Genomic DNA, 18,988 nt, shown 5'->3' with positions numbered 1-18,988 from the left:
TCACCATTTTTTTTCACTCCATAATCATATTTAAACCCAAATATTCCACCGTTATCATTAGAAAAAAAATCATAAATATCGTAAAATTACACAATGTTAAATTGAAATAAATATCTCTTTTATTTTCCTTTTCAGTTTGAAATGTTGTCCTATTTTATTTTCTCTATTTAAATTTCTTAGTAACGTCTTCTTTGCTATATATAACTTTCATTTTTTTGCTTAATGTTTGCTCTACTCAAACTATATGTATATATAATTATATATATATGGTGACAATATAGAAGATTAAGAACAAAGATGTTATTAAAATAAAATATACAGGACAATGGTATCAAACGGTCATGTGACCAGTTGTTGGAAGTGTTACATGTACTTAATATAAAATTAAAATAATTATTTAATTTTATTTATCGTTAAATATGTTTTGTTTTATTATAATTTTTAAGTTTGAAAGATAAAAGTAGAATATTTGGGTTGAAATATGATTATGGGGTGAACAAAGAAGACTGTGGGTTTATAATAGTCGCACCCTAATACAAATTGTAAAAAGTTCATCATTTTATTATTATTTCAACATAGTTTTATTTTTTTATCACAAAATTTATGTTTACAATTTACAAATTTATAATTTAGAAATTAACACTTATAAACCGCCAAATATTATCTATGTGTTTCCTTTATTTATTTATTTTAAAAAATAGGCATCACCGTTAGTTCGTTAATTGGATCCAATTACCATCACTAGAACTCCTACTTATCCCAGCTCGATTTTGACTCAAACCCGGACTTATACTTTCCTGGGTCTTTAACCAACTATGTAATAACCTTAATTTTCAAAACAATATTTGGTTTAATTTGAATCCTATTAAGTTGTGAAGTTCAAATTAAAACGAATGTGATTGTTGGCGATATTACGAAACGAAACGCGGAAACGTTCTCGGAACGTTTAATTAGAAAAACGTTACGTTTCCGTGACGTATATTTCGACTTTTATTCCGTCGCTCGGTTATAAAAACTTTCTTCACGGAAGTTGTAGAGCTCGTCGATACGAGTTCGTGAGTATGTGACACGTTCGAATCGGACGTCGGAGGTAAAGGTTATTAACGACGGAAGTTAGTTTCTGATTTGGAAAATAGTATAAAAGGAAAAATTGAGGGATTAGGGTTTCCATTTTCGGAAACCCTTCACCCCGCCTCTCTCTCTCTCTCTCTCTCCCTGAAACTTCTCCCCCTCCCTTCAGAAATTTCTCCGATTCGATCTGACGAACTCTGGCCTTCGTGTCTCTCACCGCCGGTCCAAGGAGCTTCGCGTGGACGTTCCCAGCTACCCTCGAGCTCGCCGCATCGCGCCTCGCTGCCGATAGCTTCCTCGAGACAACCCGAGGCTTGGAAGGGAGCTCCGTCGTTCCACGCGACGTCGCCGGCAGGGCTAGGGTTCAGTGACCTGTTTGTCATCATCGTGCGCCACCCTAGCACCCCCCTTGCAGAGTGATCGAAGCTCAAACAGACGTTTGTTGCTTGCCCCAACTCGATCCAACTCCGCTGTATTCGCGAGTCGCTCCGGTGATCTTCACGGCATCGCTGCACCAGCACGAGGTAAGGGTTTGCTAGATATATCGATTGGTGTGTTTGATTGTTGAATCGGAGTTGTTTTGAGAGAGAATCTGAGGAGGATGAGTTTTGGGGATGCCGTCGCTTTAGGCGGCGCGTGTGGTTGCTAGGAGGGAGTAGGAGGCGGCGTGAGGCCGTGGAGGAGGAGAGGGGGGAGAAAGGAAGAGAAATGGGGTGGTGGTGGCGTGATACGCGCCGTTGGGGGTGTCGGCGCGTGGACCCCACGCGCGGCCTGCCGGTGTCGGCGCGTGTACCGCACGCGCCGCCACGTGCGGCGACGTGAACAGTATTCCAGAAGGATATTTTGGTAATTTACTTACGTACGATAAATGTAAATGTAAATTTTATTTACGTACGGTAAATGTAAATTAAATTTTACGTACGTTAAATGTAAATATAAATTATTTTCAGTAATTGTAAAAAGTAATTTGTAAAAGGTAATTTAGTAAATTTTATTTACTGAAATTGTATTTACATTGAATAGTATGTATATGTACAGAAATACGTAAACAGTATGTATACGTACATAAATACGTAAACAGTATGTACACGTACAGAAATACGTATTATTTGTGTATTTGTACAGTAATACATGAACAGTAACCGTAAATAGCAACCGTGAACAGTAACTTCGTAAAAAACCAAAAATTGCTGAACAGTAACAATTTATTACTGTTTCGGCATTTAAAGGTTTACGAAATGTTTCTAAATTCTTTTCTTATCTTTTCAAGGTGATCGATAAATCAAGGAAATGAATTATCTTCGGAAATTGTGGAATTACGCTCGACTCGATAAGGTGAGTAAAATCTCACATATTTACGAATCTACCCTTGCGGTGATTCTAAGATATTTGCAAGAGTTTTTAATATTGAAATACGACATGTATACAATATAATGGATTCTATATATATTGTATAAATGGTAATAAGTACATATATATATATATGATTTGCTATATTATATACTGTTATGAATTCATCTGGATTAGGTCAATTCGATGACAAGCATGTGAGTTTAATATTGAGATTGTTAAACGTTTTGTCTTCGGACGTGTTTATAAATTATGACATGTATAAGATATAATGAATTATATATATATATCGTACAAATGGTAAATAAATACGTATATATATATAGTTTGCTATATAATATACTGTTATGATTTTATTGTGATTTTGATTTGTACAATATGATGTGAGATTATTGTACGTGATTTTTAACATTGAGATTGTTAAAATGTGAATTGTCTTCGGACCTGATGTTTGGTACAATATGATGTGAGATTATTGTACGTGTTTGGCAAGTCGAAACCTAGCCTTTGGCTGGGCGAAAGTTACGATACAGTTAGAGCTCTAGTCTGTCTGCCTTAGTACTGCATGTGAGGTAACGGGTGGTTATCTGCTCATGGGTACTCAGATTGTTTTGGATGTTGGGTAGCGGGTGGCTATCCAATATCGGCGGTGTATTACGAGAGGGGTAACAGATGTGTACCAGCGTTCTTGGTACCCGTAATATAAATGCATTTGGGTAACCAAAAGGGTTACTTAATTTCTCATGAGCGTTTTATTTCATATTTCTTGGGACGACCAGATGGGCCGTCCATTGACTCATGAGTGCATTTATATTTGATGATTTGTGATTTTTCGTATATATTGATATGCGATTATATTTTCATTTTACTCATACGAGCTATAAGCTTACCGGGTTTGTGTTTACAATCCCGGTGCACCAATCCAATGGTGTAGGGGATAATTCCGCAGGTGTTGATTAGTGGAGATTGAGTGACAACTCCGGAGGCTCGAAGTCGTTCGTATCCTACTTGTGGTGAGGTTTTTAGCGTGGATTTGTGTGTGAGAATTGGTGTGGTTTTATTTGTGAGATTTGTGAGTGATTGTGAGGATTATTACATTTCCATTTTATGTATGGATTATAAATTTGGTTTGTAATAATTGGTTTGTCTGAGTTGTATTGAGAACTCAGTAATGATCCGCTGTGACATTTTAAATGATTTCGATTTCATTGAGATTGTTTGGTGTTTAGCTACTTTAAAATTTTGAGTTTTTAAGCTTGAAATTTTGGGGTCGTTACAAACTAATTCATCATTGACAACGAGACCGGCAGAAACCTTCGCAGCCGAATTTCGCATCAATTTATAATTATTTGAGGACTTAATAATTATTCAATAATACTCATTCCCATAAAGCCCCCTCATTGATCCGGTGAGATTTGACGAGGTTTGATTTCAAATTTCCAGTTAAGACCTTAAACATACTTTTCTACTAAATTTTACCTCCTTGACCTTTTTTTTTGTTCAATTTCAACGGTTATAGACTAGTTGAAATATTTAAGACTATGAGGGGTGGGCTCTGGATTGATTGAAATATTTAATTCATGATCGATTAAGTCTAATTGTAATTGTGTATAATTTTTCCATCTACAACTACAACTCTACAGGTGAGTATGCATGTGAGATGTTTTCTTTTATATTCGAACATGAAAAATTCTTCACTATGAATAAGAACATAATTTGTTTAAGAAAATTTTATGACAATTCAATTTAAAGGCCTATTTTTAAAATAATAAGTTAAATAAGGAAAACTTTTGAAACTCAATATTACAACAATATACTAAGATTTCACTGCATGATTGAAGTACGCTGATATGATAGCAGAACTTTATGCTAGATTGTCTCTGTTGCTATTTGTTTTGGTCTTACTTCAGTGGTTGTGTTTCCTTATAGACACACATATTAACTGTGTTGGTAATCTTTGTGTTTCCTTATATCTCAAGATATCACACTGCATTTTGATGAACTGCAGAGTTTTGAAAGCTCAGAACTTGCAGGTAAAACTCCCGCCAGAGTTGAGCAGGCTACCCTTTCTCCAAGAAATGTAATTAAGCGCGCTCGCTGTCACCAGTGCGAGTTTATGTCAGATTGATTTCATTACTGATTTATCTGTATTTTCATTTGGAATGAAGCAATGGCTCATTTATTTCTTTTCTTCGCCCTCAGTGACCTTACCCGCAACTACCTGAATGGTACCATTCCTCCAGAATGGGGTGCTCTGCCACTGGTTAAAATGTACTTCTTTTCTCCCTCTGTATACAATTGTGCATATGAATTACTCATTATTTCATTTCATGCTCATATATATTGTTCTAAATCTTAATGGCCAGTTGCCCGCTTCAGTGTTCTTCCATCCATTTCTTTCTTGACCAAATAATCTATGACATGTTTGTACATCTTGATGTCCCATGACACACCATTCGGATTATCATATTTTATATGGACTTTTTATGCCTTCTATATTTTAATGTTATTTAGCTTGTTTACTATTATGCTTTTAACATTTAAGAATTGCTGCAGTTCCCTTCTCGGAAACCGTTTGACAGGTTCTCTACCTGTTGAGCTTGCAAACATCACAACCCTCAAAAGTTTGTGAGTCTTGATAACAACATCTGTGTCATTTTCTTCTCACTTGATGTGTGAACTTTCTTATGAATAAATTTACATATGTTTATGCAGGCACCTTGAAATTAATAGCTTATCTGGAGTTCTTCCCGTGAAGCTCGGGAACTTGCCCAACATAGAAATAATGTAAGACTCCATCCCATTAGAACTTTCAGCCATTGTAAATGACTTTTGTTAGACGTGGTAGAGTTGTTCCTAGACACATGCTCATGTGTACTGCCCTTTTGGATCATTTATGGGTGCATGCTTGATATTCATTTGGAATTAGTATTTATTTTAACTTTTATTGGTAGGATTCTTTCCTCAAACAACTTTACTGGGGAGTTGCCGGAAACATTTGCAGGACTTAGTACACTAAAGGACTTGTAATCTTTTCTTGTTCTTTCTTTCTTACCTTCTTTCGTTCTTTAATCTTTGGTGTTGTAAGCACCCATCGCAGTCATTGTGTATCTCATATTCTGATCACGGGAATAGTTGAATCATTCTTATTTTTCCCTTTGTTTTGCAGTCGGATCAGTGACAATTCTTTTTCCGGAAGGATACCTAATTTTATTCAGAACTGGACAAATCTTAACACACTGTGACTACCATTTATGTTTCTCATGGTTTACTTTTGCTTGATTGTCATATTTCATCAGATTACTAATTTACACTATGTATTGTGACAGCGAAATTCAGGCTAGTGGCTTGACAGGGCCAGTTCCTTCCGGCATTTCTCTTTTGACAAATTTAACTGACATGTTAGTACTTTTTAAAAATTTGATTTTTTTTTTTGTAGAATGGAATAGACTAGGATTATGTAAATAATTTTCATTCATGGACAAACGTACTTGCAGGATAGTTACTGACTTGATTGGACCTGCATCATCATTTCCTTCACTTAAGAATTTGGTTAAACTGAAGACACTGTGAGTTACATACTTTCATATGGCACACATATCTGGCTAAACTATATGTCTTTGCCAACTCAAGCTTTAAGTGTTTATGTGACAGGATGTTGCGGAATTGCAATATTACCGGACAGCTTCCAGAATATCTTGGGACTATAAAGACTTTGAAAACATTGTTAGTAAAATGCCTTTTTTTTCTTTTTCTTCTCAGTGTTCTTTAAATTGTCTTATCATACCTGCTACTATACTGAAAACAAGGATCATGTTTACATTTTCTTTAAATGGGATCTTTGCAGAGACATCAGCTTTAACAAGCTAACCGGAGAAATTCCAAGCAGCTTTTCTGGTCTAGCAAATGCGGATTACATGTAAGCAGTGAATACCAGATCCTGGTTGTTTCCTTTTCTGAGAAGGAGTGTTAAATCATTTCTTTCCTTTTTTGGTTATTTTTAGGATAAATAGTGAATTTGTTTTGGTAAGTAATAAAATTTAGATATTGTTTTGAAGTAGAGATTTTGAAAGTTCTACAAATCTAGAGATTTTATTTATCTCTCTTCCCACTTTTTCTATTATAGATGGTTTAGAGGAGCTGTTAGAATTAAAAATTGATGTTTTTCCTCTATAATAGAGATTATTTGGGTTTTAGAGGAATTGTTGAAGATGGTCTAGTATTAGGATCTGATGGAGTATCTCCAAGTAAAATGAGAGAGAATTTTGTTGAAGCAAGAATCTGATAATAAATGTGCATAACTGGAACCGAGTTATCATATCAAGCATCACAGGATATGAGATTCTTACAAGTGGGATAAATCCAACTTAAGTGTGGCTATATGAGGTTTTTTTGGAGTATTGCCACACTCAAGTGTGATTTTTTCTGCTTGCAACACCTCTAATAGCCACACGCAAAGTGTTGCGGTTGCTCATATTTGTACTAGTATATTTTTTCAACATTCCTCTTATCAATCACATATGAATTTTCTTAGATACCTTGAGGTATGTGATATCTCTATTTACTGATTTAACAATAAATTTGTTGTCATTGTGGTAAATAATGTGATGTTTTGTATAAAATATAGTTCAATTAGTTGTAATTACTTCACCAATAACATTTCACAATATTATGAACAAATAGTTTTCAATATAGTAAATTTGTCACATAACTTGTCCTAACAAAAAAGAAAATATATTTACCCATGCTAGATGCTACAAGTTGTATTTCATCAGATATTTGAATTCCAAAATTTATGGTGAATCGTCAAGGCATATGGAAAAGTTCATAAACTTTATGGAGGCTCATTTTACTTTACATAATAGTTTTGCATTTATTATGTTTAGGTTCTTGACTGGAAATATGCTCACCGGATCCGTGCCTGATTGGATGAATTCGAAAGGAAAAAGCATGTAAATTCACTTCTTGAAAAGCTATAATAGCAAATGCTCATCCTACTCCCTTAATTTAGTTTTGAAACAGAAATTTACATGAGCGTTTTTCTGCAGTGATCTTTCATATAACAACTTTACTACTAACTCAGGGGCTAGTTGTACACCACGAGCAGACTTGTAAGAATATCAATCTGTACTAAGCTATATATATTCTTCATGTTTTGTAAAGCAAGCTAATGAATGTATGTTAATTACTGTAGGAACTTGTTTGCCAGCTCTTCAGGGGGCAATACGTCGTAAGTTTACAGTATTCTGAAACCATTCACAAAATTTTACGTGTAATTTAAAGATCTATTGGTTGGCTATTTATGGTCTCTTGCTGATCTTTTTGTATCCTTCATTACTCTGTTTGCAGATCTATTTCATGTTCGGAAATTGCAAAATGTTCAAAAAGTAAGTTGGATTCCATATGTCCTGGCCTGTATTTTCTTTTCAATTCTCAACGGCTCCTAACCTTCTTTTGCTTTCCTTTCCCAGCTTCGTACTCGCTCTACATAAATTGTGGCGCAGACGAAGTACAACTTAGTGTAAACTTCACAAGGCCTACGAAAGTAACTTATGAAGATGATGATACAGATAAATCTGGGCCTTCATCATTTTACAAAAGCAGTACGAATTGGGCAATAAGCAACACTGGCTACTTCCATGACGATGCCAGTTCTACAGATACCTATATCTTGAAAAATTTATCTATACTCCCCATAAAAACCAATCCTCAGCTGTATTTGAATGCACGGGTTTCTCCTATTTCGTTAACTTATTATGGGTTTTGTCTGGGAAATGGAATTTACACGGTGAACCTCCATTTTGCCGAGATAAGTTTTACCAATGACAAAACATATAGCAGCTTGGGAAGGCGTATATTTGATATTTATATCCAGGTATTCCATAAATTCACATATGTCAGCCAAAGTGCACGATAATTTTCAAATGTTGTCAAAACAAATGTTACTTTATTTTCGGTTGATAAAACATTGTCTTGACTTTATTATGAAGAAACTGTATGTTAACATGCAAGTAAGTACAGTAAATACTGTTGACGCCTTAGTAAACATGAAAATGAATTGTCAGCTGATAGAACTACGTACTATATTGCAGGGGTTACTGGCGTTGAAGGATTTTAACATTGCTAGTGACGCAGGAGGGTTTGGTATCGCCGTTGTGAAAAAGTTCACTGCTAACGTAACTAGTAATACCTTGGAGATCCGTCTACTTTGGGCTGGGAAAGGAACCACTAGCATCCCTCAAAATGGACCCTATGGTCCGCTTATCTCTGCTATTTCTGTTTATCCTAGTAAGTTCAGTATTTCATCAACTCTGATGTTCTCCTTGCAACTAGCTGTAGATTACTGAGAGTTTCATGAGAAAAAAATAGTCCATGCATCCTATTCCATTAATCGATCACTACTCTACATGTTGGTCTTGTGTTCTTCTGTTGCCAATTAAAGAACTGTATCTATTTTACTTTACCGTTCTGTTTTTGCTGAACTGAAGCTTCTTGTTATGGTAGACTTTGAACCGCCACCAGAGGCCTCAACAGGAGGTGAAGGTGGAATATCTGTCGGTGTGGTGATTGGAATTGTGGCTAGTGGAATCTTCATTATACTACTTATTTTTAATACTCTTTGGTGGAAAGGCTTTTTAAGACGAGAAAGGACTCTTGAACAAGGTATTTGCAGTTAGATCGTGATACTAAAATAGTCTCAAGTTTTGATTAATTTCATATTTTTTAGGCTGCCTAAGATGATCGTAATAATTTCCTCAATATTACCCAACAAATGTGCACTATCATGCTTCTAAAATGGTACATGTTCAGATTTTCGACTTTAGTATAATGCTTTACATACATGGTCAAAAGTATAAGTTTGGTTACACGTTGTTATGTTTTAGGCCTGGAATCAGTCTGAATTCATAGTGCTATGTCATTCTGAAAATTTGGCAACTTTTTTAATATCAATTCGCATCCTACACAGATTTAGATGGTGCGGACTTGCAAACCAGTAGATTTACTTGGAGGCAAATCAAAGCCGCCACAAACGAATTTGACCCAGCTAATAAGATTGGAGAAGGTGGTTTTGGTCCTGTGCACAAGGTAGTTTACAGAATGCAGAACTGATAAAATCTATTCATTTTCAGCACCTGAGCTCATTTTTTTGAGAGATGTTTACTATGTTTGATGAATGCAGGGTCTTTTATCAGATGGCACCATAATTGCTGTTAAGCAGCTTTCTGCCAAATCAAAGCAAGGGAATCGCGAATTTGTGAATGAGATTGGCATGATTTCTGCTCTAGTACACCCCCATCTTGTCAAGCTATATGGATGCTGCATTGAAGGAAATCAATTGTTGCTAGTCTATGAGTACATGAAAAATAATAGTCTTGCACGTGCTTTGTTTGGTAAATATCTCTAGCACGTCTTCATCTCTAAACCTTCAATTGGTTCTTGCGAGTGGATATAAGAAATTTTCTGATGACTAGCTACAATTATTCACTTTTTACTTTTTGACATATTGATCCGGAAGAAAATCAGTTGAAGTTAGATTGGCGAACACGGCACAATATCTGTGTTGGTATTGCAAGAGGCTTGGCCTTCCTTCATGAGGAGTCGAGGTTGAAGATTGTTCATCGAGACATCAAAGCTACTAATGTGCTACTTGATAAGAATCTATGCCCGAAGATATCTGACTTTGGATTGGCCAAACTAGATGAAGAGGATAATACCCACATAAGCACCCGAATTGCTGGAACTTAGTAAGTCCTGTTGTATAAACTTGTTAGCTTTTTAGGTCACTCTTTTCACTGCAAGCTATCCATAAAAAGAGGAAGATGGAACAAAATGGAGGTTTTTTTTTAATATATAGCATTGTTATTAAGAACTAATCACAAGAAATTTTAAATACACATCATGAATTACTTGATACACACTCACTACTTGATACACCATATATTTAATTTTGCATTCTAGTATTTTACTAAATACACACTCCAAACCACACACAATACCCTTAACCAAAAATACCTTATAATTTCGTATAATTAGTAAATTTAAATACATAACGACCAGATGTTCAAATTGATTATTGGAAAATTATTACCGATCTATATAGTCTTGTTCTTCAATTCTTGAAGATGAAAAGTGATAAACAAGATGAAGAACCTACCTCAACCGTGGGTTTAGATGATGGAAAAAAGATGAATTTTAATGAAATTAAAAATTCATAACATTTTAACACGGAATATTTTTATTTGACTATTCTAAATTCGGAAACTATGAGCCTTTTATGGATAGATATAGATTGTTGAAATTTTTCACTTCAGATTTCATTATCAACTTTCCATCTAATTTTTTTCTTTCTTTATTAGTTTCCAAAAAAAAAATCATTCTAAACATTAATTTCTTCATATCCTCTAAATTTATTACACGTGTCTATTTCAATCATTTGCATATTTATAAATTTGATTTGAGACCTCGATACAATATAAATGTGTATTAAGTAATCAAAGGTGTGTATTTAAAAATTCTCACTAATTAATGTTGCATTTTTACCCATTTAGGGGGTGTATTGTATATGAAATTAGTGGGATTTTTAAAGAATTATGTGGAATTCAAGAGTCTAGGTGTATTCAGTATAGACTTTTAATTATCTATACAAGTCTAGGTGTATTCAATTAAGATTTTTAAAAGTCATTATGGAATTCATGAAAGTCTGGAGGTATTCAATCAAAACTTTTAAAATGAATAGGAGTCTATGGGTATTCAAAATATCATTCACTTATGGAATTATAAACTCATGAACTTTTTAGTGTAAATTATACACACCACAATCCAAAAATTGTCTAGCATCTAGACCAAAGATTTTCATGAGCTTTTCCATTGACTTTCTCATTGTGTTTAAAGATATTCATTCTCCATCATTTTTCTTTATCAATTCTTTTCCTACAACCCGACCAACATGTTTATTCAACCTATGATCACATGAATGTTTACTTGTTCTTTATGTTATGTTTTTACCTTTTATCTTTATATTTATTAAAACTTCATTCTCATATGTGAACACATGTCCAACGATAACAATAAAAACAATGACAATGAAAAAAGTATATAAGAAAGAAAGGAAAATAATAATTATATCAATATTTCATGAATACCGAAACAAATTATTTACTTCAATTTCTTTGGTATCTATTGATCAATAGATTTAAATTTGAAATGTTTCTTTTACTTTCATATAAATAATTGAGATTCTCTAATTTCTTTTTAAGAGACACAACCAATCAATTTACTTAAAAAAATGTTTCATAATTTTTTTATTATCATGCATTAAATCTCTATCTAATAGCATCCACGGGGCGTTAAAAGAACCCATAAGGTCAATTGGATACTTAAAGCGCACCAAAAAGTGAATCAAATTATTACAGAGTCGTGGGTTTGTAGTTGAGAGCTGAGAAATAATATGCACATTATTCAGTTACCATGCGTTATTTTCTTAACTAAAAAAAAGTAACTTTAATTTGTTACATATATTCAATTTTGTTCGTTACATTGAGATATTTTTTCTTTATGTACTAATTATTTTCTAGTTATAACATAATTTGTTTTTATGAAATCTGTAGAAGTCATTAATAATGAATTATGTGAGTTTTCATAAATCAATAAAAGTCTGTAATCAAGTCAATAACTTTAAAGAAATCGACATAAATCTATGAGATTCTATGGTCTTTTTAAAAAGTCTGTGAACTATTCTGAAAATTTATGAATTTAAAAAAATCCATACAAATCTATATACAATACACCATTCTTAATAATAAACATGCATGTATAATATTAGTTGTATTGTACTGGTTTATCTCATATATGTCAAGAGAAGTTTTAAATACACACCCTTAATTACTTAATACACATCCACACTACTAGAACAAAACCCTAAAGTGACGAAATATTTTCGTCACCTAAGAGTATTATTCGTCACCTAAGAAGTTACGTGACGAAATTTTCGTCACCAAAGGTTCGTCACCTAAGAGCCGTGATTGAAGAACTTAGGTGACGAAATAAAGTGATTCGTCACTATACCGGGAACTTACACCACGATTTCTTTTTCGTCTCTATCATTATAAAGTGACGAGACTTTTTCGTCACCATAACCCTAACACTACGAAACATGTTTCGTCATTACTTGTTTAGCACGAAATCCCTCCGACTGCTGACTATTTGGACATCCATATAAGGCCACGACATTTTAACTTTCGTCACCTTAGTGTAATATATTTTATTGAAGCTGTTTTGATTAAATTGTTTAATTGTTTATTTTACCTTCAATATTAATTAAAAGAATACAAAATTGAGCAAAACCATATATATATATATACATACATTTCATAATCAAGTTCATACAAACCATTCCAAAATATATAAACTACTAATTAATTTCAACTTGTTCATACAAAATATATATTCAAAAACAAACTAGTGACTTGATTATAATAGTTTACTAGACACAGACTAGGAAACTGAGGCAATGTTGATGGAACCATTGCCTTCATCATCATCACGGGGCTGCTGTTGGGGGGGAACCGGCAGCTGTATGCCAAACTTGTCAGAGAGAAGCTGCTCCATTTGTTGAAGACGAGCCTTAATCTGTGTGTTCTCTTCCCTGGTCTCACGAGCTTCCTCCTTGGCTTGTCGGGCTTCCTCCACAGCTTTATCAACAATCTCTGCAGCTCGCCTAGAACGTGAAGTGCCGGTCTTGTCTGGCCCCTGGCTCAAACCATGACTGCCTGCAAAGCCCATTCCCCTGATCTCGTTCATGTTTCTATGTTTAAATGTTGTTTCAAACACATTTGCTTGAGTTTGTAGTTGGTCTAAATGAAGATCAATATCTTCTTCAGCCAGCAATACTTACATACCCCAAATTATTATATACTCGTTAAAAGCAAACTAACAAACTTATAACTACTTATTAACTGTACCTCAACCAGCTTCTGCTCACTGCTTGAATGCAGGTAATGAGAAACTCTGTCCCTCTCCCTTCTCAAACATTCCTCTGCCTGTATAGGGTCACAAGAGGCATTAGACAACATACTGGTCTATGAACTCACCTCACCAAAAAAAAAAGCATATCTAAATGTAAACTTGCCTTCAGCATATAATCTGGACAAGAATCCTCCAAAATCCAATTTGATGCTTTACGAGAATAGTAGTCACCAGTATCGTTTAGCAGTTGTGTTTCAAAGTCCTGTTCATAAGAATCCATTTGCCCCATGCCAATCTCAACAAAGATGTCTATCACATTCTTCAATAGCGCTCTGTCAATCTACTCTCCTTCACGTTCTTTATCGATCTGGAAGTGGCGGTCAAACAACACTCATTGAATGACAAGATCAAGATATTTCTCAGTACAAGATCAGGACTAATGAACTTACAAGACCAATCACAGCAACTCTGCCATTAGCATTTACCTCCCGGTAAACCTGAGACCACAAATTAAGTACATCAGTTATTGAAGCGACGCCTGGTAGTGACAATGATTTAACAGAATATTATAAGCAAGCCAAGTCCTACTGTCCTTTGATAAGAAATATTAGAGAGACATGACTAACCAGATCACGAAAGCAGGAGAGACCAACTTCATTTAATGCAGGAAGCGACCTACGCGCAATGAAGTAACGATCGAGATAATGAAAGAAGCGTGATAGCCACCTAACCATAATCTTATGATTGGCCCATCTTTGGACAAGCTCCCGCAGCATGAACTCATCATGCTTTTCTCTTAAAGAGGGCATCACCTGTGTAATAAACAACCAAATTTTGATATATATTTCCAAGTAAGTTCAGATAAAAGCATGTCACTTGCATGATTAATAACAACAAGCTAAAGTTCTCACCGTTGAGGTAATGTATTCCTCAAATGCCTCCTTGTACTTGTCATAAAGCTGTTGAGAATAATCATATGGGGGCTTTTGCGTACACATGTTATAGATAGTTCTGTACTTGTAGTTAGGGAAAATTCACCTCACAGCACAATAAAAATTACTTCACAACAGCCTTGATGGAAAAATAAAAGACGCAATACATACATAAACAGCAGTATCAAGAGTCAAGACCAACAAATACGAATCATGACTAAAGGATACGTGTAAAGCATCATGTATTCCTCAGAGTTGAACTGAGCCTCTGGCAATCCCTCTAGAATCCTCTTCAGCTTGGTGATCCCCTTCTGCATGTAGTCCCATCCTTGATCCAATTCGATAACCTTGCGCTCCATTTCTGTGAATAATTATGCTCGACTCCCAACTGCAACTTTATCAGCATAATTCAAAACAAAACAAAAACTGATAAGAACCTAGCCTATAATAATAATAATCACGAATTCCATAACCACCATCACCAACACACAACCACAAATCGAAAGGCAACGACAAAAATGAGCTTTAATCAGACCAAAACCACCTCAAATATTTTCGGCGTATTGAAATTAATAAACAAGCTCAACAACACAGGGAAAACCTAGATATGTGACAAAACAACATGCACCGTCAACATTCACTCGACACAAAAATGCGCAGAGATTCATCATCAAAAAATTGAATGCGAAAACAAGAACCGTATATACCTAGAGAAACCGATCCCTGCGAAATAAAGCATATCACACAGCAAAGAACCCTAGGCCAAACCAGAAGCGAACAATTGCAGGTCAGAGAATCGAAAATGTAACCATTACGAAGAAATAAAAAAGAGGCAAAACGACGAAGCAAAAAACCAAACCCTGGGAATCGTCGTGCTAGAAGGTAAAAGAGAGATGCCTATGAGAATCGAACGGAGAATAGCCGGAGAGGATGTGAGGGGTTACCTTGGATGGGTGAGATTAGGATGAAAACCTAATCGGAACAGTGCGCTGGAGAGAGAAGAGGGCTCGAGAAAATTCCCAAATACTACGAACCCTGGAAATCGCGGAGAAAGAAAATGGAGGACGAGACTGACTGGGAGACGGGTATTTCTTTTTTTATACAGAGGAAGCGGAGTAATCTTATTTGATGAAATTTTCTTAAGAATTCTATTTTTACGAATATAAGTTTTTTAAAATTGTAAATTTTTTATTTAGATATTATTTTCTGAAATTTTTAAAAATGTAGATCATAAAAAAAATCATATTACACAAATATAGGCTGTGTTTGGTAGTACTTATTGGGTACGGTGATTATAAGCTAAGCCTTCTATTGCATTTGGTAATCCAACTTCTTGTTAGCGGCTTCCAAAAGCAATGGCTTTTCTCATCCAAAAGCCGAAACTGTCTCACCCCTCCTTTTAGAAGCAGAAGCGTTGAAGATTACTGTGGCGCTATTTACTGTGCTTTAATGAAAGTTTAAAAATACCGATTTCTATCCTCACTTTCTCACTTCCTCAAATCAATTACACTCACTTGCCACAAACCCTTGTCATCAATTATAGGCAGAGCAGCTTCTCATTACAAACACACAATTTCTCCATTTGACGTTTCATCACCCTCGCCTCATTACGATTCTTGGTTCGTAATTGAAGATTGAAGACAAGCAAGGTGCTTGGAAAATTTGCATTAAGGTTAGTTCTTTATCTATTTCAGTTTCAAATTTCTTTGAATCTGATGGATATTTGAGATTAGTTTGTTCTGGGTTTGTGTGATAAAGTTTACGATTCTGTTGGCATCTGATTCAATCAAAACTAGGTTTTGCTCAATTGTTTATATAATGAGATCTATGTGTGTTCATTGCTATGTAAACGAAAAATGGTAGGTGCTTATGAGGTGATCTTTGTTGTTATCTACATTTTATAATATGTGGCTTCTCTTATGTTGTTGCTTGTCTATACTTTGTTTCAGTCTTAGTGCTTATGTGACTTATGTGAGTATTGATGTCATCCATATCAAAGAAGGCTTGCAGCTGTGGGGAGGAAGAGACTTAGTACTGATACTTAATTTTTGATGTTTAACTATAATATCTTTGTAATAGAAATTGTGCTTCATTATTCATTGCCTTTTTTGAAAAGATAGAAATTGTTAGCAACTGCTTGTGGGGCGGCAGACATGTTGATATTGGTTCTAGGGAAAGAAAGACTAGATCTTGGGATGCATAGGATTCTGAATGCCACTGTACACTACGTGCAACAGAAAATTGAAGAGCATCCCCAATGTGTGGGACGAACCAAATGCATAAATAGGGTTGACTGGTTCTTTCGAGGTCCAAACGTTATCGGAAATATGTGATTTTTCAACCACAACTGTATTTTACTGTACCGGTCACATCTTATTTCACAAGGTTTTTACAAATTTTATTTTCTAAGTATAGTTGGTTCACAAAGTTGTGTAATTGCATATAACCTATTAAATAAGATATATAACATTAGTACGCACGTTGTGGTGTTTACCGCTAAAATTCACAAAATCAAAAATATCGACCGTCTGATGTGATTATTATAGTTAAATGTGAGCATGGTAAAAAATTCATCCCAATTCGGTAACGTTAGGGGATCAATCGAATATTAGTTTATTATCATTGGTATTTTTATTTATTTATTTATTTAAGTGACTACATAGGACACAATATTTTTTTCGTCACCTAAGCGAAAACACTATACCCACGAAGTTTGATCTCGTCACCTAACAAGTACAACACTATGGCGACGAAAAAAGTAATTCGTCAGCTTAGATATAACTTAGATGACGAAACAACTTTTCGTCAGCTTAGCACTCATTTTAGATGACGAATTGGCTGACGAAACAGCAATTCGTCACCCTTATTGACTTAGATGATGAAATATTTTACTTAGGTGACTAATTATTTTTCGTCATCTTAGTATTGTCTTAGGTGACGAATGTTTTTTATTTCGTGACCTAAGAATATTTTTCTAGTAGTGCCATATCTTTTCAAGTTTTAAATCAAATTTCTTAGATATGGAAAATGACCAAAATATACCCCTAATTAAGAAAATATAAATATTACAATCTTAAATTTTTCAGAAACTAATAATGTGAGAAATTAAATAAGTTTCTACAAAGAAAGAAATTATATTTATCTAATAGAAAATTAAGTGGAAAATTTTAATTATCAATTAATCCCTTTATTTCTTTCTTAAAAATTAATAATTTTTAATTTAAAATGTCAAACCAAGATAATTTATGTTATGACATTATGATCTTTCTCATTTCAATGTAATTTTTCTTCTAAAAAAACAAAATCAACGATGAAGATGAAGAATATGTAAAGTTCATCACAAGATGAAGAATGCATTTATCGTTTTTCATGTTCGAGAATTTGAAGAACAAGTATATGTAAGAATTTTTAAATAATCAATATTTATGGATCACTACAAAAATTAGTACATACTAATTATATGAAATCTTTTCAAAAATCATATGAAATGATAAGACACCTTGAGTTGAGGGTATTTTAGGCACTTTGGGTTATGTATTTAGTATAAAATTAGAATGAGAAATAAAATGAGTGGTGTATTGAGTAGTGAGTATGTATTAATTATTTAGTGGAGTGTATTTACAATTTCTCATATGTCAATATGTGTTAATATATATATATATATATAATTTTTTTTTGCAGCGGATATATGGCACCTGAATATGCGATGCACGGTTATCTAACTGATAAAGCCGATGTTTATAGTTTTGGAATTGTTGTATTGGAAATTGTTAGTGGGCGGAGCAATACAACTTACCGCACAAAGGGAGAATGCTTTATTCTTCTTGATTGGGTAGGTTGATGTGATGAATCTATTTCTTCCTTGTTCACTTCAATTTAATTAATCTTGAATCAAAGTAGCGGGTATACCTACAGTTCTATATAATGATTGAAATCCTTGATCTTGTTTCCAGGCACGTGTTCTTAAAGAGGAAGGGAACATACTGGATCTAGTTGATCCAAGGTTGGGCTCAGACTTTAACAAAGAAGAAATGATGAGGACAATCAATGTAGCTTTTCTTTGCACTAATGTCATTGCAGCATATAGGCCTACTATGTCTTCTGTGGTGAGCATGCTTGAAGGCAAGGCTTCTGTGAAAAAGTTGGCCATCGATTCAAATGCTTCAAAGGATGAGATCAATAAAATGAGGAAACATTTTGAGTCCAATGTTGCAGAAAACATGAGTGAGAATAGTCAGAGGCAAACTATGACTACTTTGTCAACCGAAGGGCCTTGGACTGCGTCATCTTCATCTGTTAATGATCTTTATCCACTCGTTCCTGATTCAAGTTATTGGGAGAATAGAAATGAGAGAAAATATGTGCGAGGTTGTCTACAGTAGTGGAATGTATCTACTACTTTTACTTTTTTTAAATAAGTTTATATAGTTGAAAGTTGAAAACCTGTTGAATTGGTTGTAATAATAACCTGCATTTCAAATTCTTATTTCTTATCATTTTCCAAAATTATTAAAATGGTGATTTGAGTATTCATTATACAAAATATCTTTAGTCGTTTTTGTGAAATGAAAGTAATTTCAGAAATAAAAAGTTGAAAAACATCCAAGTTTCACAAGCTCAATAACTGTATCTGGTGATGTAGATGGTCGTTGTAGCTCGCAGCCCCGAAG

The 18,988-nt window shown here is 34.4% G+C and overlaps 1 protein-coding gene and 1 pseudogene across 1 annotated transcript in view; one reads left to right on the top strand and one right to left on the bottom strand.

The window, feature by feature from the left end:
- LOC126787031 (probable leucine-rich repeat receptor-like serine/threonine-protein kinase At3g14840) overlaps window positions 1-18,700 on the top strand; it is a 28,639-nt gene extending 9,939 nt beyond the window's left edge. The window contains exons 3-24 of the mRNA XM_050512969.1: window positions 4,430-4,501; window positions 4,624-4,692; window positions 4,978-5,049; window positions 5,137-5,208; window positions 5,376-5,447; window positions 5,591-5,662; window positions 5,751-5,822; window positions 5,919-5,990; window positions 6,076-6,147; window positions 6,269-6,340; window positions 7,308-7,373; window positions 7,470-7,532; window positions 7,616-7,651; window positions 7,771-7,808; window positions 7,893-8,296; window positions 8,514-8,718; window positions 8,926-9,084; window positions 9,389-9,507; window positions 9,602-9,813; window positions 9,930-10,166; window positions 18,000-18,150; window positions 18,272-18,700. Of these exons, the coding sequence (XP_050368926.1) occupies window positions 4,430-4,501; window positions 4,624-4,692; window positions 4,978-5,049; window positions 5,137-5,208; window positions 5,376-5,447; window positions 5,591-5,662; window positions 5,751-5,822; window positions 5,919-5,990; window positions 6,076-6,147; window positions 6,269-6,340; window positions 7,308-7,373; window positions 7,470-7,532; window positions 7,616-7,651; window positions 7,771-7,808; window positions 7,893-8,296; window positions 8,514-8,718; window positions 8,926-9,084; window positions 9,389-9,507; window positions 9,602-9,813; window positions 9,930-10,166; window positions 18,000-18,150; window positions 18,272-18,700 (2,836 nt within the window). The remainder of the gene's footprint in view (window positions 1-4,429; window positions 4,502-4,623; window positions 4,693-4,977; window positions 5,050-5,136; window positions 5,209-5,375; window positions 5,448-5,590; window positions 5,663-5,750; window positions 5,823-5,918; window positions 5,991-6,075; window positions 6,148-6,268; window positions 6,341-7,307; window positions 7,374-7,469; window positions 7,533-7,615; window positions 7,652-7,770; window positions 7,809-7,892; window positions 8,297-8,513; window positions 8,719-8,925; window positions 9,085-9,388; window positions 9,508-9,601; window positions 9,814-9,929; window positions 10,167-17,999; window positions 18,151-18,271) is intronic.
- Window positions 12,804-15,403, bottom strand: LOC126789081 (cullin-1-like; annotated as a pseudogene).
- Window positions 18,701-18,988: the final 288 nt, after the last annotated feature.

The sequence above is a fragment of the Argentina anserina genome, chromosome 3 (genome assembly GCF_933775445.1).
Source record: "Argentina anserina chromosome 3, drPotAnse1.1, whole genome shotgun sequence".
In the NCBI taxonomy this organism is placed as follows: domain Eukaryota; kingdom Viridiplantae; phylum Streptophyta; class Magnoliopsida; order Rosales; family Rosaceae; genus Argentina; species Argentina anserina.
The sequence above is the reverse complement of the archived record's forward strand: the minus strand, read 5'-3'. Positions and strand labels throughout refer to the sequence as shown.